General features: G+C 43.2%; 1 protein-coding gene across 1 annotated transcript in view; it reads right to left on the reverse strand.

The window, feature by feature from the left end:
* PDPR (pyruvate dehydrogenase phosphatase regulatory subunit) overlaps window positions 1–23,226 on the reverse strand; it is a 41,246-nt gene that overhangs the window by 10,144 nt on the left and 7,876 nt on the right. The window contains 12 exon segments of the mRNA XM_081963014.1: window positions 4,739–4,837; window positions 4,840–4,850; window positions 6,098–6,246; window positions 9,238–9,371; window positions 9,460–9,615; window positions 13,489–13,613; window positions 14,145–14,337; window positions 15,850–15,999; window positions 18,478–18,595; window positions 20,614–20,735; window positions 21,646–21,809; window positions 21,893–21,974. Of these exon segments, the coding sequence (XP_081819140.1) occupies window positions 4,739–4,837; window positions 4,840–4,850; window positions 6,098–6,246; window positions 9,238–9,371; window positions 9,460–9,615; window positions 13,489–13,613; window positions 14,145–14,337; window positions 15,850–15,999; window positions 18,478–18,595; window positions 20,614–20,735; window positions 21,646–21,809; window positions 21,893–21,974 (1,503 nt within the window).

The raw sequence follows: 23,226 nt of genomic DNA on the forward strand, positions 1-23,226 counted from the left end.
GAGTATTCTAATAATGGGAGACTGGAATGGAGTGATTTCTCCAAAGATAGACAAGAGTACAAAGACGAAATTCACTACCAAATTACCAAAGGCTTTTTTTGATTTACAAGACGATTTGAAATTAAAAGATGTTTGGAGGACACAACATCTAAATGAGATGGATTTTTCTTTCTACTCAGATAGACATAAATCCTTTTCAAGGATTGATTTCTTTTTGTTAACACCGGATCTACTTCCTAAAGCCAAGAAATCCAAGATTTTCGCCAGGTCACTTAGCGATCATAGTCCGGTGTGGTTACAAATTGAATTAGGGATGAGGCCAAGAAGGTCTTGGAGAGTAAATGAAAATTTATTTAGATATGAAAAAAATGTTGATGAACTTAAAAAACACATGAAGGAATTTTTCAGTTTTAATATGAATAAGGGCACTCCCATTGAAATAGTTTGGGATGCAAGTAAAGCTTATATGCGTGGGGTCCTGATACATATGAACTTTAAACACAAACAAATTAGACAGAAAAGGAGAATGGAATTGGAAGATGAAATAAAACGTAAAGAACAGCTGCTTATAATAAACCCGAATGACCAGGCGCTCCAGATGGCGCTAAAGCTGTTGAAAGATCAATTTCAGATGCTTATAGCAGAACAAACAGCAACCAATTTGCTATTTGCTAAACATAACACCTTTGCCAACGCTAATAAACCTGGTAGATGGTTAGCATATACTTTGAGAAGGAATATGAATGATAGAATTATTGATAAAATTGAGTTTCGAGGGAAGATGGTATATCAACAAGAGTTGATTAAAAAATCATTTGTGGACTATTATACTAAGCTATATGTACAGGATAATATACAGAACAAGTTAATAGATGATTTTTTGGAAGGAAAAAGGGTTGCAAAAATTTCTGTGCTTCAAAAGGCAAATTTGGAACGTCTTATAACCGCTGATGAGATCACTTTAGTTATAAATCAACTTAAATTAGCTAAGGCTCCAGGGACTGATGGTTTGACTGCAATGTATTATAAAACTTTACAACTGGAAATGATTGAATATCTTACACAACTATTTTGTAATATACAACAAGGAGGTAAAATACCTCTCTCATGGAAAGCGGCTTTTATCTCATTGATACCTAAAGATAAAGAGGGCCCTAAGAAACCAGAGGATTACAGGCCGATATCTCTTCTGAACACAGATTATAAAATATTTGCTAAAGTATTAGCCAACAGATTGATGCCGGTTATTCAAGAGATTATTCATCATGATCAAGCAGGATTTATTGAAGGCAGACATATGAAGGAGAATGTAAGGCAACTCATAGATTTAATTGACTATCTTGATAAGAATAAGCAGATCTCTGCAGTGCTGGTTTTCTTGGATGCAGAGAAGGCCTTCGATCGAGTGAATTGGAACTTTCTAACCAAGACTTTGGAAAAGATGGATATGGGACCACGATTGCGGCAGGCGATTGGAGCAATTTATCAGCAACAAAATGCACAACTTATTATTAATGGAAATTTGTCAACAACTTTCGAGATACAAAAAGGCACAAGACAAGGTTGCCCATTATCCCCATTGTTATTTATTTTAACTTTGGAAGTCTTGTTGAACGCAATTCGCGACTCAAAATCCTTAGATGGCATAGCTATCAGGCAAAAGGAATACAGAACTAGAGCATTCGCCGATGATCTGGTTGTTACCCTTTCACATCCTTTGAAATCAATAATCCAGATGAAAAATATCATAATAGAATTTGGCATGGTGTCTGGGTTTAGACTAAATCAAAACAAAACGAAAATGATGGTTAAAAACATGACAGAGACTCAAAGAAAGAGACTTGTAAGTTTAGCAGGTTTTGAAATAGTTTCTAAAGTTAAATATTTAGGAATACAAATTTCAGAATCAAACACAAAACTTTTCTCAAATAACTATGAAGTGTTGTGGCAAAAGATACAGAAAGATCTTGAAGCGTGGAAAAAGTTACAATTGTCTTTGCTTGGAAGGATCTCAGCAATTAAAATGAACATTCTACCTAGATTTATCTTTCTATTCCAGATGATTCCGGTGCTCAAGTCAGATAAAACCTTGTTAAATTGGCAAACAACATTAAATAAATTTGTTTGGAAGGAGAAAAAACCGAGAGTAAAGATGAAGATTATGCAAGATACACGTGAAAGAGGTGGCCTCAGACTCCCAAACCTTCGATTGTATTATGAAGCTGCGGTATTAACGCATGTAGCAGATTGGTTTGGGAAAACAAAAATGGAATTGCTCAATATAGAAGGCCATGATCTTGTTCTGGGATGGCATGCATATCTTTTTTATGAAGACAGGGTGGATAAAGTGTTCAACAACCATGTTCTCCGTAGTGCCTTGATGAGAATATGGAAGAAGCACCGGCCCAATTGGGATTATAAAATACCGCTTTGGTTGGATCTTGCAGACACCATGGGGATTACGAATATTAAGTCACTCGGGGGTTGTTTATATAAAGATGTGCTTATTGCTGATGGGGGCGAATGGAAGTTAAAAACTCTGGAACAGCTGTTGGAAGAAGGAATTACTTTAAATTGGTTACATTACATACAGCTTCAGAAGAGATGGGAAGAAGATCGCAGGGTCGGCTTTATGGATAAAGAAGTGGAACTGATTAAGCAGATAAAAGAGACTGGTCCAAAACAAGTTAAAAGAATATATAATGTACTGTTAGAAAGAGACTCAGAAAGTGAATTGGTTAAGGATTGTATGATTAAATGGGCTCAGAATTTTGGGGAAGTGGTTATGTTGGAAACGTGGGAAAAAATATGGGTTCAGAATGTTAAATTTACACAGTCACAGAATTTAAGGGAGAATTTTTATAAAATGTTTTACAGATGGTATTTAGATCCTAAAAAATTATCATGCATGTACCCAAATGTTCAACCAAAATGTTGGAGATGCGGGTGTCTAGATGCTACCTTTTTTCATGTATGGTGGACCTGCAACAAGGTTAAAGCTTTTTGGATAAAAATATGGTGGGTTATGCAGAATGTATTTAAGAAAAGAATACAATTCACTCCACAAATGTTTTTATTGGGTATAGTTAAGGATTTTACCAAAGGGGAAACAAAATTGGCCTTGTATATGGTTACAGCAGCTAGGTTGTTGATTGCGCAACATTGGAAAAAAGATTTTTTGCCAACAATTGATCAATGGATTCAGAAGGTGGCGGGGTCCGCTGAAATGGCAAAAATTTCAGCTTTCTTAAAAGCTCAGAAACAGGAGGATTACACACAGGAATGGGCAAAATGGATTGATTATATACAGAATAAATATCAGACTAGGAGTTATTATCTAGCCTTTAGGTAAGAATGTTTTGACCGTAGATGATCAGAGTAAATAGTATATGGGATGTTTGGAATTATTAGAGTGGTATACAGCGGAAGTCAGGGGGGTGGGTTTGTGCGGGAGGTGGGGGAGGGTTAGGGTGGAGGGTGGGGCAATATATATGTATGAATAAATTAGAAGATGGGACTAATGAAACATTGTTAGGCTAGGAGAAATTTATATTAAGGGTTATAGATGTTAAATTAGCTTAGAAAATGATCAATGTGTTATTATTAATTTAAGACTAATCTCTATAGTTTTTGTTGGGAGGAGAGGGGTTATGAGTAATCTATTTTAAGATGGGGGGTGGGGAGGGGGTAAAGTGTTTGGTATAATATTTGAATGTGAATTTTTGCGGGGGGGTATAGCATTTGTATGAGATTTATATTGTATGGAGGGGGGGGGTGAAAAGGGGGAAAATTTGTTTGTACAAAACTCTTTTAATAAAAAAAAAAAAAAAAAAAAAAGGTTGACTCAGCCTTCCGTCCTTCCAAGGTGGGTAAAATGAGGACCCAGATTGTTGGGGGCAAATAGGCTGACTCTGTAAACTGCTTAGAGAGGGCTGGTATCTTCCTTCCTTCCTTCCTCCCTCCCTCCCTCCCTCCTTCCTTCCTTCCTGTTAGAATGCAGTATTGCAGGCTAACTCTGCCCACTGACAGGAATTCGATTCTCACTAGCTCAAGTTTGGCTCAGCCTTCCGTCCTTCCAAGGTGGGTAAAATGAGAAGCCAGATTGTTGGGGGGAAGAGGTTGACTCTGTAAACCGCTTAGAGAGGGCTGGAAAGCACTGTGAAGCGGTATATAAGTCTAAGTGTCCTTCCTTCCTTCCTTCCTTCCTTCCTTCCTTCCTTCCTTCCTTCCTTCCTTCCTTCCTTCCTTCCTTCCTTCCTTCCGTTAGAATGCAGTATTGCAGGCTAACTCTGCCCACTGACAGGAGTTCGATTCTCACTAGCTCAAGTTTGGCTCAGCCTTCCGTCCTTCCAAGGTGGGTAAAATGAGAAGCCAGATTGTTGGGGGGAAGAGGCTGACTCTGTAAACCACTTAGAGAGGGCTGGAAAGCACTGTGAAGCGGTATATAAGTCTAAAGGCTATTGCTAAGGGCCACCGTCCTGTCTTAGGCATAAAAGACGGCAAGTGACTTTGGGCCAGTCACTTTCTCTCAGCCCAACACACCACACAGGGTGGTCGTTGTGGGGCAAAGAGGAGGAAGGGGCGTTGGGTATGTTCACTGCCTTGAGCGATTTGTAAAAACAACGAACAGAGGAATAAATAAAGGCACCAACTTGGATCTGACGCACTAACCAAGAGACACAACAAGCCTCGTGTATCTGGCAAAGATTAAAACCTATTTGCTATAAGCTGCCCTCACCTGTGAACTTCCAGGTTACATCTTCCAAGAAGAGGTTGCTGTCTACAGGCATGTGCTTCTTCAACCAGGCCCAGCAGTGAACCTGCTGGTCTGTGGGGAAATCATGAAGAAGCTGCAGGATGAAACACACAGGAAGCGCATTTAAGCCCAAAGGGGACAATTTTTATACAAAGCCTTCGCAAAGATGCCGTCAGATAACACTTCATTACTTATTCCATCAGGCATCCACTCACCTCCCTCCCTCCCTACCTCCTATTTCTTAACTGTCCACCTCCTTCGGAAAGGGGTTCTTGCCAAGCAAGAGAGCAAATCTCTTGATTAATGACTTCAGCCTGATATAAGAGGCAATTCTGACCCATGTTCCCTTTGCCAGAAACAACCATCTGATCTCTGGCTCTTGTGTGGCATTCGTAGTTTCTGCTTGTGAAATTCTGGACTGCCTAATAACCCTGATCCATCTCTTGGATCCTTGGACTGATTTTGGACTATTCCTCTGCACTCTCTTTTTTTTTTTAAAAAGCTAACCATTCAAGCAAGCATTTGTCAGGCACTCTGTTTTGATTTGCAGGCTTTGGCTGTTGTTATCTCTTGGACCTTGAGTAAAATATGAATTACCATAGCAACCATGTGCGAGTCAGTATTTGGAACCAGAAGGACACAAAGTGTGGAAGCACCTTTTCCAAATAACCTGTTTTATTAAAAAGCATAACTGTTAACGAGTCAGCCAGTGAAAATGGCCAGTCAGGTGCTCACTATCCAACTCTGATAGCAACAGGTTTCCATGTCATTTAGCAACTTTCTTGCTTGTCCCATTTCTGGAAAGGCACCTTCAATACACTGAGCACGTTACATTCTACAGCATGCGGTTCTCTAGGCTTGCACAAGTCCATAGTTGTGTATATCACACTATCAACAGACCGCTTAACCATAGTTTATCAGATAAACCACAGGTAATTGGCCTGACAGGTTACATCACTGACCACGGTTTAAGGAAAAATAACCAGGATCAAACAACACATTTTGGCTAAGCAGTGATAGAAATTCCTGGACTGTCTTCTGAATGTGTTTATATGAAATTAAAGTATGGAATGGGGAAAGATGCCTCCCCTTTCTAGTTAAACTCAGGTGATTGAAGTTGTTTGTGCCTACATCCTAATGTTATACAGACACCAAAGCTTCTCTTAAGCCACAGTGATGGTCTAATAATATCATGAGCTATGATATAATCCTGCTAATGATGCCACATTGAGTTTATCATTCTGACAGCATCATGGCTTCAACCAGATTCCGAGTATGGATCACCAAAGGCCCCACAGGATGAAGCCAGCGAGTATCCAGGCTGTACCTGGGAGACCTTACCTGCGTTTGTTCAGACGGGCTATGCTGCAGTCGTTCTCATAACCTCCGTTGTGATTGAGCATCCCCGTATGCACAATATGCCCAACTGGCACATCCAGGTCGTTGGAGAAGAGATACTGCAGGACTTCCAAAGCTTGTCCTCCTGTGGACTGCAGCAGGTGGGAGAAGGAACACAAAACGTAAGAACAGCTTGACAGATGTGGCCAAGACACAGCAGACGAATCTGAAGCCTACCAGCTGCCTGCGAGAGGAGACAGAGGCATGGTGTAGAGGCATTTGAAGCCAAACTGCCCCGGGCCAGAGATAACTTGGTACCTGCCCAGTGCATCCTGGGCACCCTTTTTTTGAACTATTACCATCTGGCAGACAGTACAGGACAATAAAAACAAGGGCAAATTGAAACAAGCAAATTGACTGGAAACCGGAGACGTTCCTATTAGGTATAACGACAACTAAATATAAACGAGACCTTATATTTAATCTTACATAGAATTACAGTGGCTAGGATTGCATTCGCACAGAGATGGAAGAATAAGTCGACACCCAGTGAAGATGAAATAATAAGTAAGATTCTAGACTGCGCTGAGATGGACGAGTTAAATTAAAAAGTCCAAGGAAAGGAAGAGACAAGACTATCATTTATTATGGGGAAAATGGTACAGGTGGTTGGGGGGAAAAAACAAAGATTAACGATAATAGCCTAAGAAAGATAAAAGTTACAAACCAAGGAAAAAGGTTACACAAGCAGAAGAAGGACAAAGTTTGCCTGATGTATATAGCGAAAATATAGATAAGATAAGTAAAAGATAATGAAATAAGAGGGTTAAAAATGGTGAAACTCAGTGTATTAGGAGGGAAAATGGTGTATATAAAAACGTACCGATTCTGGGCGAAAAATTTCGGTTACAATGTGGAATTGGCTAAGTGGGAAAAACTTTGGATACTTAATCAGAAACTAACATTGGCTACGGCGTATGAAGAAAATATTTATAAGATGTTTTACAGATGGCATCTCCCCCCAGCACGGCTTTCCAAAATGTTCAAAAATCTGCCCCCAAACTGTTGGAAGTGTAAAAAAACACCAGGCACTTTCTATCATATGTGGTGGACGTGCAATGAGGCAAAAAAATATTGGAAAATGATTCAATCATGGTTAGAACAAATGGTGGGAGAACAAATTATGCTTAAACCAGAAACCTTTCTCCTAGGCATAATACCGGAGGGGTTTAAGAAAGATACACTTTATTTAATTATACATATACTAACTGCAGCGCGCATAACCTATGCACAGTATTGGAAAAAAGAAAATACACCGTCAGAGCTAAATATAATCAGAAAAGTATTGGCCTGTGCGGAAGCAGATAGGCTCACTCTTGAACTTAAAAATAAAGGGGAATCAGAATATTTTGAAATATGGAACAGATTTTATGATTGGTATAAGACAAGATGACAAGACTGGAACAAATGTATATATTGTGATTGGACAGAAGGATAGACAATGTATTAAGCAGGCTAATTGTTAATGGTTGAAACTAGCTGTATATAATGTGAATGTATGGTCACTCCGACTCCGCGGTATTGCATTGTTTTAAATGTAAAAATAATAAAAATATATTTAAAAAACCTACCGATTCGAAACTGCTTCAAGAAGGAACATGAAGTTCCGGTGTGTTGTGTAAATGTAGTCTATGTCTTCATTATTGTTTTCATGTGTTTAAAATTAAAAATTAAAACAAAAACAAAAACCAAGGACAAATAGGCTGAAAAACAGCTTCTATCCAAGAGCAGTAACTATGTTGAATTCTACCGACTAATGCAATATTAATGCAATATCAGGGGTTTTCAATTTAATTGTATAGAATGTGTGTTTGTGTTTTATTTTTATAGTTATAATGTACACTGAGGATGGCATTTAATTGTTCGAGGTGCAATGACAATAAACTAAACTAAACTAAACTGAACTGAACTGAACTATGAACAATTTAAATAAAAGTTCCACATCCAGAGGAAATCTTTTTGTTCCCAGAAACAACAACAACAACAAAAAAGGAAGGAGCTAAAACAATGAAAAGTCCTTAACCTTAAACCAAGACTGGCAATCACAATGTTTGTGTTTTGAGCTTGTCTCAAAATCTCCACCTTCTTAAGGCGTAGGCTTCACATGTTATACATGTTGCAATTAAAAGTTTTACCCTACCCCAAATTGGTTGCATTTGCAAATGACACTAAGCAATAAAGACTTACCTGCCCCACTACTTACACTGGCAATACGTTACTAAGCCAAAGTCAAAGTCTAAAAACTTATGTCTGAAGTCAGGTCTCTGTGTCAGACCTGACTCAACTTGGGCTTCTGAGTAAAAACGATCCTTAACTCCAGTTGTTGAGAAAGGCATAGTTTACTAGAAGTCAAGTGAACTACAGGAGCGTAAAAGCCAGAGCTGAGATTTCACGCCAAACTTTTGCCAGTTACCGTATCTTTTGGACTATAAGACACACCGGAGTGAAAGATGCACCATGATTTTGAAGAAGTAATTTTTTAAAAAAATGTTTTTGCACTCTGCAGGCCTCCCAAACCCTCTGCACGCCTTGTTTTTTGCACACACTCACAAAAAAAAGGCATGCAGAGCTTCGGGAGGTTTGTAGAGTGCTCCTGGGGGCTGGGGAGGGGGTGCAAAAATGAGCAAAAACAGCCCTTTATTGCTCGTCTTTGCCCTCCTCCCCAGCCCCCAGGAGCACTTTGCAAGCCTCCCGAAGCCTCTGCACGTTCATTTTTGCAAAGGGGGCAGAGTTTCGGGAGGCAAAAATTGATGTATTCAGTGTATAAGACGCACCCAGATTTTCACCCTCTTTTTGGGGGGGAAAAGGTGCATATTATACTCTGAAAAATATGATAATTTTCTTCCCTTGGTCCCTTTTCCCATTGTGTATCTCTCATTGTCCAATCGAGTTTAAAAGAGATGTTTTGGAAATAGTGACTCTACAGGTTGGCATTCTTCTCCCAGGGAACCGGCCTTGGTTCTCACAGTTCAGTTTCCCTGCTTCATGGCAGACTGGCAGGGAGGTGGCATTTCTGACACCCTACAAACCAACACGGAAAGCTTCCAAATGAAAAAGGAAGCTCTGGAGGAAGATGCACTTACGCTTATCTCGAACTTGGTGAAAGACGACATGTCAATCACGCACACGGCCTCTTTGCAGCATTTGACCTCTGCGCCCACAATGTCAAACCAGTCCGGCTTGTAAAACGTCTTGCTCTGATCCAGAGCCAGCAAATCTACGGGAGAGGAAGCACAAGGCTCAGGATGGGCCCCCAAACGTGGCTCTCGCGTTTCCGGGTGCATTCAGGGGGAAATCACTCTCACCTTTCCCTGGAGGGACAAAGAATTTTGCCCTCTCAAAGCCATGCTTCTCCATCCATCTCGCTCCCTGGGCATCCAGCCGGTCGTAAAGGGGAGACGTGCGGAGTTGCCGGCCAGTCTGGAAATCCCAGCGGGGAACTTTTAAGTCGTAAATCAAGGCTGGAGAGAGGCCACAGAACCACAGAATCAATGTGCTGGAAGGGGCAGAGCACATTATCTTCCCAGCCCAGACAGGATAGCAATGGCAATAGCCCTTAGACTAATATACCGCTTTACACTGCTTTACAGCCCTCTCTTAAGTGGTTACAGTCAGCCTATTTCCCCCCAAAATCTGGCTCCTCATTTTACCCACCTCAGAAGGATGGAAGGCTGAGTCAACCAGAAAGAAAGAAAGAAAGAAAGAAAGAAAGAAAGAAAGAAAGAAAGAAAGAAAGAAAGAAAGAAAGAAAGAAAGAAAGAAAGAAAGAAAGAAAGAAAGAAAGAAAGAAAGAAAGAAAGAGAAAGAAAGAAAGAAAGAAAGAAAGAAAGAAAGAAAGAAAGAAAGAAAGAAAGAAAGAAAGAAAGAAAGAAAGAAAGAAAGAAAGAAAGAAAGAAAGAAAGAAAGAAAGAAAGAAAGAAAGAAAGAAAGAAAGAAAGAAAGAAAGAAAGAAAGAAAGAAAGAAAGAAAGAAAGAAAGAAAGAAAGAAAGAAAGAAAGAAAGAAAGAAAGAAAGAAAGAAAGAAAGAAAGAAAGAAAGAAAGAAAGAAAGAAAGAAAGAAAGAAAGAAAGAAAGAAAGAAAGAAAGAAAGAAAGAAAGAAAGAAAGAAAGAAAGAAAGAAAGAAAGAAAGAAAGAAAGAAAGAAAGAAAGAAAGAAAGAAAGAAAGAAAGAAAGAAAGAAAGAAAGAAAGAAAGAAAGAAAGAAAGAAAGAAAGAAAGAAAGAAAGAAAGAAAGAAAGAAAGAAAGAAAGAAAGAAAGAAAGAAAGAAAGAAAGAAAGAAAGAAAGAAAGAAAGAAAGAAAGAAAGAAAGAAAGAAAGAAAGAAAGAAAGAAAGAAAGAAAGAAAGAAAGAAAGAAAGAAAGAAAGAAAGAAAGAAAGAAAGAAAGAAAGAAAGAAAGAAAGAAAGAAAGAAAGAAAGAAAGGAGGGCAATAGTAATAGCACTTAGACTTATATACAGCTTCACGGTGCTTTACAGTTCTCTCTAAGCAGTTTACAGAGTCGGCCTATTTGCCCCCAATAATCTGGCTCCTCATTTTACCCACCTCGGAAGGATGGAAGGCTGAGCCAACCTTGAGTTGGTGGGATTCGAACAGCCAAACTGCAGTCAGCCAGCAGAAGTAGCCTGCAATACTGTACTCTAACCACTTTGCCACTACAGCTCATAGAATATCCTTTTATAATCCCCCAAACATCCAGATCAAACTTCAACAGAAAAGAAGCCCACCAGGATATCAATCCAAGCTCAAGAAGCTCCTTGTAGGGAAATAATTTTGGATTTGGAAAAGTTGTTCCTACTGTTTTCCCCAACATGGATCAAACGTGTGGAGGCCTTGATGCTCTCTGAACTTGGTGGCTTTCTTGCAGACGTTTCAAGGCCTGACTAGGTAACATCTTCCCAGCATAATGCTCAGAGAGCACCAGGAAGTCCACAATTCAATCCTGAGCTACGTTTTCTTCTATAGGTACCGTATCTTTCGGACTATAAGATGCACCAAGATTTTGAAGAGGCAAATTTTTTAAAAAAGGGTTTTGCACTCTGTAGGCCTCCCCAAAACAGCCTGTTTTCGCGAAAATGGGCCCATTTTTTATCAAAAAAAGGGCATGCATACCATTTAGGAGGCTTGTAGAGTGCTCCTGGGGGCTGAGCCCCCCCCCAAAAGGAGCGAAAAATAGCCCATTGTTTGCTCATTTTTGCCCTCCCCAGCCCTCAGGAGCACTCTGGAAGCCTCCTAAAGGCTATGCATGGCCATTTTTGCAAAGGGGGCGAGGTTTCTGGAGGCCACAAATGCTGTATTCAGTGTATAAGATGCACCCCAATTTTCAGCCTCTTTTTTGAGGGAAAAAGATGCGTCATACTCCGAAAAATATGTTACTTTTTCATCTCTACGCCAATTTAGGTAGTCAAGAAGAAAAGGGTAGAATTTCTTCCTTCCCCTCATTATGACCTATGATGTAGCATTACTTTTATAATAAGGTTTCCACTGACTATGTCTAGCTTCAAAGGGGAAATTGGAGCCAGGATGTTAAGCTGGTCTTAACAACTGAAAGCCATCTGCGGTTAATATGAACCTTCCTAAAAACAGGAGGAGAATGTGATTTTCCCCAAGAGGTTCTAAACCACTTAATTCTATGCAAAAGTCCAAGAAGAGTTTTGTTTGCTCTTTCTTGGCAATACGGTAATAATGATAAGCAAACTTAACACCAATAGCAATAGGCACCTTGGGTGCAATCCCAAAACATCTGGAGCACAACTTGAACATCATCGGCATTGACAAGATCATCACCAGTCAATTGCAAAAGGCAGTTTTATTCAGAACAGCTTACATCCTGTGGCTTACATCCAGCAACGTCATTTTCCTATCCCAGAGCCTTGGGAAGGATGGGCGGACGAAAATGCCAAACCCAAACTAAGCATTTGGCTGACTGTGCAGCCAAGGAAAATAATAATTAATTACCGTATTTTTCGGAGTATAAAACGCACCTTTTTCTCTCAAAAAAGAGGGTGAAAATCTAGGTGCGTCTTATCCACTGAATACAACATTTTTGGCCTACCAAAACCCTGCCCCTTTGCAAAAATGGACTTGCAGAGGGTTTGGGAGGCTTGCAAAGTGCTCCTGAGGGTTGGGGAGGGCAAAAATGAGCCGTTTTTGCTCACTCCACCCCCGCCCCAACCCTCAGGAGCACTCTAAGAGCCTCCCAAAGCTCTGCATGCCCCCCCTTTTTTTCTGCAAAAAACGGCCCGTTTTTTCCTCATTTTTGCCCCCCACCCCCAGCCTCCAGGAGAACTCTACAAGCCTCCCAAAGCTCTACATGCTCTTTTTTGGGGGTGGGGGTGCAGAGGGTTTGGGAGGCCTGCAGAGTGCAAAAACTTCTTTTTAAAATTTACCTCTTCAAAATCATGGTGCGCCTTATAGTCCGAAAAATACGGTATTTCCACCCATTGAGAAACAGCTTCCAAAGCTGTTCTGAGAGCCTCTAAGGCAGGGGTGTCCAAAGTTGGCAACTTTAAGACTTGTGGACTTCAACTCCCAGAATTCCCCAGCCAGCTCTGCTGGCTGGGGAATTCTGGGAGTTGAAGTCCACAAGTCTTAAAGTTGCCAACTTTGGACACCCCTGCTCTAAGGAATGAACCATCAGCTGCCAAGCCAGGAAACAGGCGCAAACCCTAGAGCGGCTCCGACTGAGCCGCTCCTTCTTCTTCTCGCTGCCTCCGGAGTCTTCGTGGCTCCAATGGCTTCCTCTTCTCCTCCGGATGGCAGCAGGTGACGAAGCTTGGCTTTTGCCCCCCCCCTCTCCACCGGAGCCGGTGTTGCGGGGCCCTCGGGCCGCAGCTGGCGCGGGAGCGCTTACGCAGCCAGGCAAAAGGGCGCAAAACCGAGGCAGAAGAGGCAAGGTAGGCTTGCTTAAGGAAAGAAAATTTCTAAGTAACTACAAAAACTCTTATCTAAAATTACTGGAGAGTCACTGTATAGCTCCTGTTAGGCCAGGGGTGTCCAAACTTGGCAACTTTAAGACTTGTGGACTTCAACTCCCAGAATTCCCCAGCCAGCTGGTTGGGGAATTCTGGGAGTTGAAGTCCACAAGTCAGTTGCCAAGTTTGGACACCCCTGCGTTAGGCCGAAGACTGAGGTTGATCTGGGGAGTCACCAGGAGGGGCAGAGGGCGTGTCCTCAGTTTACCTCAGTCTCCAGGCAATTGGGCCGTAACAATACCCATACAGTGACTCCTCCCACACCCCACCTCGGAGACCAGGCGCAAGCCCTCGCCCACCTCCATGAGCTACGTGGCAAGCCCAGGGAACACGAGAGACAGGCAAACTTCGGAGCTACTTACGCATCACTTCCATGACCCGATGACGGAGGAAGGTACGGCTGCTCTGCAGGGCTCCAAAGCGCTTCAGGTCCAAGGGCCAGACGTTGTCGGAGGGGTAGCCATTCACCATCCATTCGGCCAGGTACCTGTTATCAAAAACATACAGAGCTGGAAGGGGCTGTGGAGGTCATCAAGTCCCTCTGTTTGCAGCACAAATTGCATCAAAATGCCCCCCTCCAGTGGCTTTTGAACCTCCTGAAGATATCCAGAAAACCCATCACTCCGAGTCACAGATTCCAAACCGCACAATGAGAAATGTGAGGAAACCTATAAGAGGAACTCGGAAAAGTAACTCGTAAGTCACAACCCTATTATAGGCACAGAATTTGGGGCAGCATCCCCGAGTGGTCATCGGTGCCTCCTTTCTGCAAAGGAGGATAAACACAAGTCTTATTTGCAGAAACTAGGAAGAAAAAAAAAGGAAAAGGGACCTCTCCACGATCTGGTTCTACACGTATCCACCATCTAGGGAAAAAAAACTGTGATTCAACTACTTTGAAAACTGAAATCAAATAAATGAAAGGAAAACAGTATGCATATGTCAACATAGGAATGCCAGTTGTAAATATCCCCCCCCCCCGCCGCTTCTTTCCTCGACAGGAAATGAGTCCACTTACTTGCCTGCACCACCTCCAAAAGATGTACCAGCCGCGTTCATTCCTGCTAGGACGAAGTACCCCTGTATGTTGGGGGTTTCTCCCATGATGCACCGCATGTCTGGAGTAAAGGATTCTGGGCAATTCACCAGCTGCATGATCTCCAGGGCCTCCATATCCGGCATCCTCCGCAGCAAGGCACTCAGCAGTGGCTCTGATCCCCCCCCCAAGAGAGAGCAGACAATGATCTCCACCAATGGCAGAGAAAAGAGAGGACACTCCCACCACCCCAAAAGTGCCAGGTCTCCTACAATGACACTTACAGGTGATTCCTCTAGGCCAGGGGTGTCCAAACTTGGGAACTTTTAAGACTTGCGGACTTCAACTCCCAGAATTCCCCAGCCAGCATGGCTGGCTGGGGAATTCTGGGAGTTGAAGTCCGCAAGTCTTAAAAGTTCCCAAGTTTGGACACCCCTGCCTTAGAGCAAAGCATGTTTCTCGGCCAGCCTGCTTTCTACAGGTAGTTCTCAACTTACAACAGTTCACTTAGTGACGATTTGAAGTTACAACAGCATCAAAAATGTGATTCAGGGCCATTCGTGCGATCAAAATTTGGAGGCTTAGCAACCGAGTAGTATTTGATGCTTGCAGTGTCCTGAGGTCACTGATCCCTTTTTGCGACCTTCTCACAAGCAAAGTCAACCAGATTCACTTAACAACCGTGTGACTAACTTAACCACTGTAGTTATTCACTTAACCACGGTTGCAGGAAAAGTCGTACAATGGGGCAAATCTCACTTTTAACAAATGTCTCATTTAGCCACCGAAAGGTTGGGCTCAATTGCGGTCGTAAGTCGAGGGCAACCTGCATTCTGCTCGTCATGGTGCCTTAGCAACATCACAGCATCTTAAAAGTTGCAGGTAGTCCTTGACTTACAACGGTGCATTTAGTGACGGTTCAAAGTTACAACGGCACTGAAAAAAGTGACTCATGAATGTTTTTCACACTTACAACCTTTGCATGCTGCAAAGGTCACGTGATTTACGTACAAATGTTTGGCAACTGGTTCACATTTATGACGGTTGCCATGTCCCAGAGTTACGTGGTCCCCTTTTTGCGACCTTCTGACAAGCAAAGTCAATGGGGAAGCCAGCTTCACTTAACAACCGTGTTAATCTAATCTAACAGCTGCAGTGATTCACTTAACAACTGTGGCAAGGAAAGTTGTAAAATGGGGCAAAACTCACTTAACAAACGTCTCATTTAGCAACATACATTCTGGGCTCGATTTTGGTCATAAGTCGAGGCCTACCTGCACTTACCTGGCAGGGAAGATGAAAAAGAGGGGAAGTGGGAAAGAGCAACCGGGATATACGTGCAAAGTTCCTCCAAAAAAACAGAGGACGCTGCAATGTAATGCTGGGAGCTCTTTTTATCCCCCAACTGCTTTGCTCAGGCATGCAGAAAATTCGGTATTTTTGTGAGCTTCAGTTTTGATGGGCAGCATCAAAATGGAGCAAATAAAGAAAAAGAAACAAGTAAAATGGGCATTCTTTTAAACCAGGGGTGGGGAACGATGGCCCCCTTTATGACTTGTGGACTTCAACTCCCATCATTCTCGAGCCAGCTGGCTCGGGAATGATGGGAGTTGAAGTCCACAAGTCATAAAGGGGGCCATTGTTCCCCATCCCTGCTTTACGCCAATCAACCGCCCGGCCGCCTTACCAAAGTGGTCCCAGTCTTCCTGCAAGCGGTGTACCTCCAGCTGATTCTTCCCCTCGGTGAAAATAGGCTTGGGGTTCTTTTCAAAGCCCCCCGAGAGGATGCCCCCCTCCCAGCTGCGGATGTAGATCCTCCCATCAAGGTCCACGATAGCTGCGGAGGAGAGAAGCAAAGGCTTGAACCCAGGGAGAAAAACAGGAGGCGGGGTGGGATGGCGGCAACCAACCCAAAACACAGAGGGGGGGTGGACTCTCCTTGCTTACTAAGGGCCCCACCGCGCAGAGCATTCTTGCACCCAGGGCCAGGCTGCCTTCTCATGCAACTAAAAGTCCCACTTGGTGGTGCATTGCTTAGAATACAGTATTGCAGGCTAACTCTGCCCACTGCCAGGAGTTCGATCTTGACTGGCTCAAGGTTGACTCAGCCTTCCATCCTTCCCCGGTGGGTAAAATGAGGACCCAGATTGTTGGGGGCAAATAGGCTGACTCTGTAAACCGCTTAGAGAGGCCTGTAAAGCACAGTAAAGCAGTATATAAGTCTAAGTGCTATTGCTATTGCCCTTCCTCCTTCCTTCCTTCCTTCCTTCCTATTAGAATGCAGCATTGCAGGCTAACTCTGCCCACAGCCAGCAATTCAAAACTCACTGGCTCAAGGTTGACTCAGCCTTCCCTCCTTCCGAGGTGGGTAAAATGAGGACCCAGATTGTTGGGGGCAAATAGGCTGACTCTGTAAACCGCTTAGAGAAGCCTCCTGAAGCCTCCGGAGGGAGAAAAACATCACAATGGGCAACCCGGAAGTCCGTTCCTGAACTTCCGGTTTGCATGTTGGGCTGTTTTTCCCCCCTCCCCAGGTTCCTAGAAAGCCTCTGGAGCCTGGGGAGGGTGAAAAACAGACCTACCTGGCCCACCGAAAGTCAGAAAACAGGCCGCTTCCCGCCTCCAGAGGGCCTCTAGGGGGTGGGGGGGCATTTTCCCCCTCCCCAGGCTCCAAGAAAGCTGAAGTCAGGGTCAGCATCAAGGCAACCTGAGAGCTCCAAGGGGGAAGAGGGAATGGAGCTGGCAGAGAGAGAGAGAGAGAGACAGAAGTGAAGCATGGGACATCCCTCAGCCCTCAGATGGAGAGTCAACAGCCCCCAGGTCTGGAGGTGGCTGATGAGGAAGAGGAGGAAGAGCTGGGTCCAGTGCCTGACATGCGGATGTGCAGAAAGCAGAGGAGAGGAGAGGAGAGGAGGGAAATCTATGGGCTGATCCTCAGGACAGAAGAGCCACCATTGCTAGCGAAGCCCCACCCTAGTTCTGGGGATCAAAGGCAGGGGGCGGAGATGAATAGATGCGGCGAACAACTATTCATCTCCCTGCCGGACGGACTTGTTAGCCTGCGGTGAGAGAGAAACATTTTGTCGACTCCTAATGAAGTCTATCCTTGGGCTGTCAGACTCTAAAACACAACCACAATCATACCACGCTCACGTGGAAACATATGACTAGTTTTTCTTTTTTCTTTTCCCCTTGCATTGAGAATATTCTATATACCATTTATGTTGTTTGTATTTGCTGTCATGAATTGCACCAGGGGGCTAAAACCATTTTTGTTGTATTTATTTTTGTACAATGACAGTAAAGGCTATATACCACTAGAAAGGAATGATAAAGGGTTTGTTTTGGGGAACTGGGTCAGAAGAGAAGTCCAACCGTGGCAACTTTTAAGAATTCTGGGAGTTGAAATCCACAAGTCTTAAAAGTTGCTAAGGTTGGATACCCTGACTTTAACTCACAGACAAGAAATCTCTGGAGGTGTAGTGTAATGTGTCATGATAAGCAATAATGGGATATGAATATTGAATGGTACCCATGAAAGGAAGATTAGAAACCCTCTTGGATTTTATATAAAGATTAATTAAAAAAAAGAACTAAGTTAGATATAGTTAAGTTTTGAATATTAGGGGGAAAATGTTATGATACAGGATATAGTTAAATAAAGGAGGGATAATGATAATAAGGTATATATTAGGCATAGGTACAACATAAGGAAATTGGATGTAAATTGCAAATAATGATTTGGAAAGAAGAAAACTTTGTTATTGAATATTATGAATGTTTAACCAGAATAGGACATAAAGATTCAGTGTTATTGGAGGATCTTAGAAATAGTAAATGAAATGCTATTATGTGGTTATGTATTAAATCTTGGTATATTTTATGATGAAGGACGTTTAAACAATTATAGTCAAATGTAAATGGAGGCATGATGATGGAAATATGTATATACATTTTTGAGTTAAAATACTTGAGTTAATATGGATTATGTTTGATGACGAGATGCACAAAGGTTTTTTGTAACCAACTGATACACTTTCTACAGTAGGCCAAAAAAAGAAGATTTTATGTGTTGTGTTGGTTTTGAAAATAAAATTCAAAAAAAGAAAAAGAAATCTCTGGAGCGCCAAGTGTCCAAGTGGCAGACAGTCAGCCTGTACTGAAGCCTCCCTGTCCCTGGAGTTGATAGTCCCTAAACACCTGGAGCACCTGGGGCCTCCAACCTTTGCTTCGCCAAGCACCTCTGCACCGAACACCCATGGCCTGCCATTGTGCCAAAGCCCAAGCACCTGCAAGACAAGAGAAGTGTCCTCACTTGGCGTGCTACTCTCCAGCGGAGTCTTCAGGGGGCGTGTCAGCAGGTAGAAGTGTTCGCAGGCATGCAGCGGGATGCTGACCGGCTCTTCGTTGGAAAGGCCGAGCTCGTAAGCCCACTGAAAGCAAAGGAGGGCGTTTAAAGAAACCCAGGACAGATTTGAGGTCAATGGGGCTAACTCTTGAAATTGTGCCACATCAAAGAAACATTTCAACCTATTTTTTTTTAATGGAGGAATACAAAAATACCATCATAGGAAACTCAAAGCCTCACATTTTACAGGAACAAATAAAAAAAACCCAGAAAGTTGTGTATATAAGTTGGTTTGTAACCTCAAGGACTGAAACGACTGTTAATTTTCAATATTTTGCTCCAAAAGGACACTTTAATGCATTAGGAATTTCTTTCATTAAACGGAAACCATAGAAATTAAATGAGTAAAATAATCTTTAAACAAAGTGCTTCAGAACACTTTTAATGTTGTGTTAATTTTTCAGAAGGTGATATTTACCAAATTTTTAGATGTTATTCATTTAAAGCAGGGGTGTCCAAACTTGGGAACTTTAAGACTTGTGGACTTCAATTCCCAGAATTCCCCAGCCAGCCATGCTGGCTGGGGAATTCTGGGAGTTGAAGTCCACAAGTCTTAAAGTTCCCAAGTTTGGACACCCCTGATTTAAAGAAAGAGTGTTTTGCTATAATGAATTTAGGAGATAGTAACAAAATTAACTGAATTAATTTTTTATGCTGCATCGGAAGGGCAGGGGAAAATTAACAGTAAGATTGTGTTAGAATGACTTATCAATTTTAAATGTTGCTTTATCATTTTTTTTAAAAAAAAAACCAAACAGAACAAGTAGATATCGACTTCAGAAATAGTTATATGAATATGATGATTATAATGTTTCCAGCTCAATCTAGAATTACTGCTATTTTAAGAAGCAGCTTTAATACCACCTATAAACTCTCTTTGGTCAACTCTGGGATTTGCTCTAATAGATGGGAATTTAGTTGATGAGATTCTTATTGTTGCCAAAGAAATAGCAGTGATAATATATCTAACATGTAGTGCAAGGAAGTTTGCAGGATGGATGTGAGCAACTGCCTGGGAAGAAGTAGTAAGGATCTGTTCTTTACACCTCGTCACCAGAGATAAAATGCATAAGGAACAAGTTATTTATTATTTCGTTTTATAGTCTGCTTTTCAACTGGTGCAGCACACAAACAGTTAGCAAATAATGGCTAATATGGTTTAACACTCGCTGACCACAATTCCATGCTCTGCACAATTAGTTGTGATCACAGAACCCAAAGATAATGGTGAGAAAAGCAGATAGATAACCTTCCCATGAGCTCCTTCTGGTATTCCAGCAACAATATGCCTGCAAGAAGCAGCCATCCATTCGCCCGCTGCCCTCGATCCCACCAGCCACCCCATTTAACACAACTGCAACTGAGTCTAATCAAAGAGAGAAGCAACCTGGAATTAAGGAGAAACTTCCTAACAGGGAGGACAATTAACCAGTGGAACAGCTTGCCACCAGAAATCGTGGGTGCTTCATCACTGGAGGCTTTTAAGAAGAGACTAGACAGTCACTTGTCTGAGATGGTATAGGTTCTCCTGCTTGAGCAGGGGGCTAGGCTAGAAGACCTCCAAGGTCCCTTCCAGCTCATTCAGACTTAGTACCATAATCTACTTTAAAATGTAATTAACAAAGCCACTTTTCCTTCACTTACTCTTGCCCAAGTATGGTAGCATATAAAATTCCATTCTACTCTATCATATGCCTTTCTGAAGATCACACTCTGTTCAAAGCCATAAACTCTTTTGTCTACTTCAAATTTTCTATAGGATTAATTTCTGTAATTTAAACTGTAATTCAGAGAGCTGGGGGCTAGACTAGAAGACCTCCATGGTCCCTTCCAGCTCATTCTGTTCTATTCCCCATCTAATGCCGTGAGCAGCTTGCCAATCTGAATAAGTGCTTCTCGTTTGTTGCACAAAAGGCCCAGCCACGTAAAATCTGTTTGATAAAAGTCTATTTTGGCAGGCAGTCCCAGAACCCCCCAAAGAGGAGACCCAGTCATGGTCAGGACCACAAGCCCTTCAGCTCCACAGTCCAATCAGGGCCTCACCTGCCCGGCACAGTTAACGAAGTACGGGCACTCAATCATCCCTCTGTCTGTCTCCACTCCGGTTACGCAGCCCTTCTCGCCCAGGACATGCATGACGCTGGTTCGTTCGTGGATTTGAACACCTGGGAAGGCAACAGAAGACAGGAAGTTGGGTGATCTCTGGTGATCCATTGCAAGGGAAAACTGCGACGAACCTGATGTCAGGGTTCCAAATAGCATCCAAAAGTAAATCGGAGTCGGAGGCAAAGGATTGCTCAAAGATCCAATTTATGAAGAGAGCCATGTTGGCACATCTGGGAAAACCTGAATCCGAAAGCTTCCCGGTTTTCCCCACCCAGTTGGAAGTTCAAGATCTTGCATCCTCACACCCACATGTCCACCCCATGGTCCAATCTCCCATTGCCATCCTGGCAGCTTCCATCGATCCATTTCCGGTCAGGTGCAAAGGTGCAGAGACAAAGGATGACCTTGGCTTTCTAGAAAGAATTTTGTTTTGGCTACATATCATCTAACTCCGTACAATTCTCCCTCCCATTTTCCCACACTAGAAAATGCATAGTAGAATAATAGAAAGTGTGGCAGGCCTGAGATCCAAAAGAAAAGTTGGCTGCAGGCCTGACACCTGATCTTTCACTGTAACTCTTGGACTCTGCTGACCTAAAACACAACTCAACCCATTCACACTCCTTGACAAACCCAGTTTGACCAACGGAATGCTGCCTTCAAAAGGATATCGTCTCACCTGGTGGTGCAGTGCTTAGAATACAGTATTGAAAGCTAACTCTGCCCACTGCCAGGAGTTTGATTCAACCATCCATGCTTCTGAGGTCGCCTCCTCCTCCTCCTCGTTTGATTCGGCTGCTGGAGGGGCCAGCGGCCAATAGGCCACAACACAATGTCTTAAAGGAAAGCTGGAGGGGATTCTATCCCTGTGGTTTTGCAGCATCCCTCCACCCCCCGCTCCCCATTCCCAAGCAGAGCCCACCCCGAAAAAGGAAGCCCCAGCAGGACACTGGGGAGGCTGGGTCATACCGTTTGCTGCAGCAGCATTGGCCAAAGCGAGTGTCACGTCAGCAGATGATATGACGGCATCCTCGGGCACATGCAGCGCCCCCACCAGGTCGTGGATGTTGAGAAAGGGGTGGAGCTGGGATACTCTCTTTGGCGGGATAAGCTCACAGGGAATACCCATGATTCTGCCAGAGACACATAGGAACCGTTACACTTGCTCCACCCAGGCGTGGGCCACCCCACCAGACGCGCCTATGTGCCAGCTTACTTGAGGCGCGAGGCTATGCGCTTCAGCGAGATCAGCCGGTCTTGGGTCTGGGCTAGTGAGATGGAGCCTGTCCTCACGTAACCTGGAACAAAAAAATAATGGCCTACTCTCAGCCTCCCTGCGGTCCCACCAGAGCCATTTTCTGCATTACTTACTGTATTTTTCAGAGTATAAGACGCACCTTTTTCCCTCAAAAAAGAGGGTGGAAATCTGGGTGCGTTTTATACACTGAATATAGCATTTTGGGCCTACTGAAACCCTGTCCTCTTCACCAAAATGGCTGTGTAGAGCCTTTAGAAGGCTTCCAGAGTGCTCCTGGGGGCTGGGGAGGGCAGAAACAAGTGAAAAACAGGCCGTTTTTGCTCGTTTTTGCCCCCCAGCCCCCCCAGGAGCACTCTATAAGCCTCCTAAGAGCTATGCATGCCCTTTTGTTTGACAAAAACGGGCCCGTTTTCAGGAGGTGCAAAAACCTTTTTTTAAAAATTTGTCTTTTCAAAATCTTGGTGCGCCTTATACTCCGAAAAATACGGTATTCTTGGATGGGGGAAGAACGGAAGGAAGCAGGGGTTAAGAGCGGCTGTTTCCCAACCTTGTTGAATCGAAGGTGAGTGGACATCAACTCCCAGAATTCCCTGCAATGGCTCTGCCGGTTGTGGAATTCTGGGAGTTGAAGTCAATATACCTGGAAACAGTTGGGAAACCTCCGTTAGGGGGAAGATCTTGGACAAGAGAATCCGTACTTCCAACCTCTGCACAGCCACGAAACGAAGCAAGCTGAAACCACGTCATTGCTATACAGGCAGTCCTCGACCTATGACCACAACTGAGCCCAAGATTCCTGTTATTAAGTGAGACATTTGTTGAATGAGCTTTGCCCCATTTCTTGCCTCAGTTGTTAAGCGAATCACTGCAGTTGTTAAGTCAGTAACATGGTTGTTAAGTGAATCTGGCTTCCCCATTGACTTTGCTTGCCAGAAGGTCGCAAAAGGGGGATCACGTGATTCCAGGACACTGCAACTGTCACGAGTCAAGCACCTGGATTTTGATCACATGACCATGGAGATGCTCTAACAGTCATCGAGGAAAGAATTAGGGGTGACATGATAGCAGGATTCCAGTATTTGAGGGGCTGCCACAAAGAGGAAGGGTTAAATGATTCTCCAAAGCATCAGAAGCAGAGGTGAGTGGCCAATTTTTTAACTACCGGTTCAGCCACGCCCCCTTGCACAACGCTTCTGCGGTGGGCGGAGCCTCCCGCCGCCACTACTACTGGTTCGGCCGAACCAGGGCCGAATCATGAGCAACTCACCACTGATCAGAAGGCAAGATGGGAA

This window comes from Natrix helvetica (genome assembly GCF_964273705.1).
Source record: "Natrix helvetica genome assembly, chromosome: 10".
Lineage (NCBI taxonomy): Eukaryota > Metazoa > Chordata > Lepidosauria > Squamata > Natricidae > Natrix > Natrix helvetica.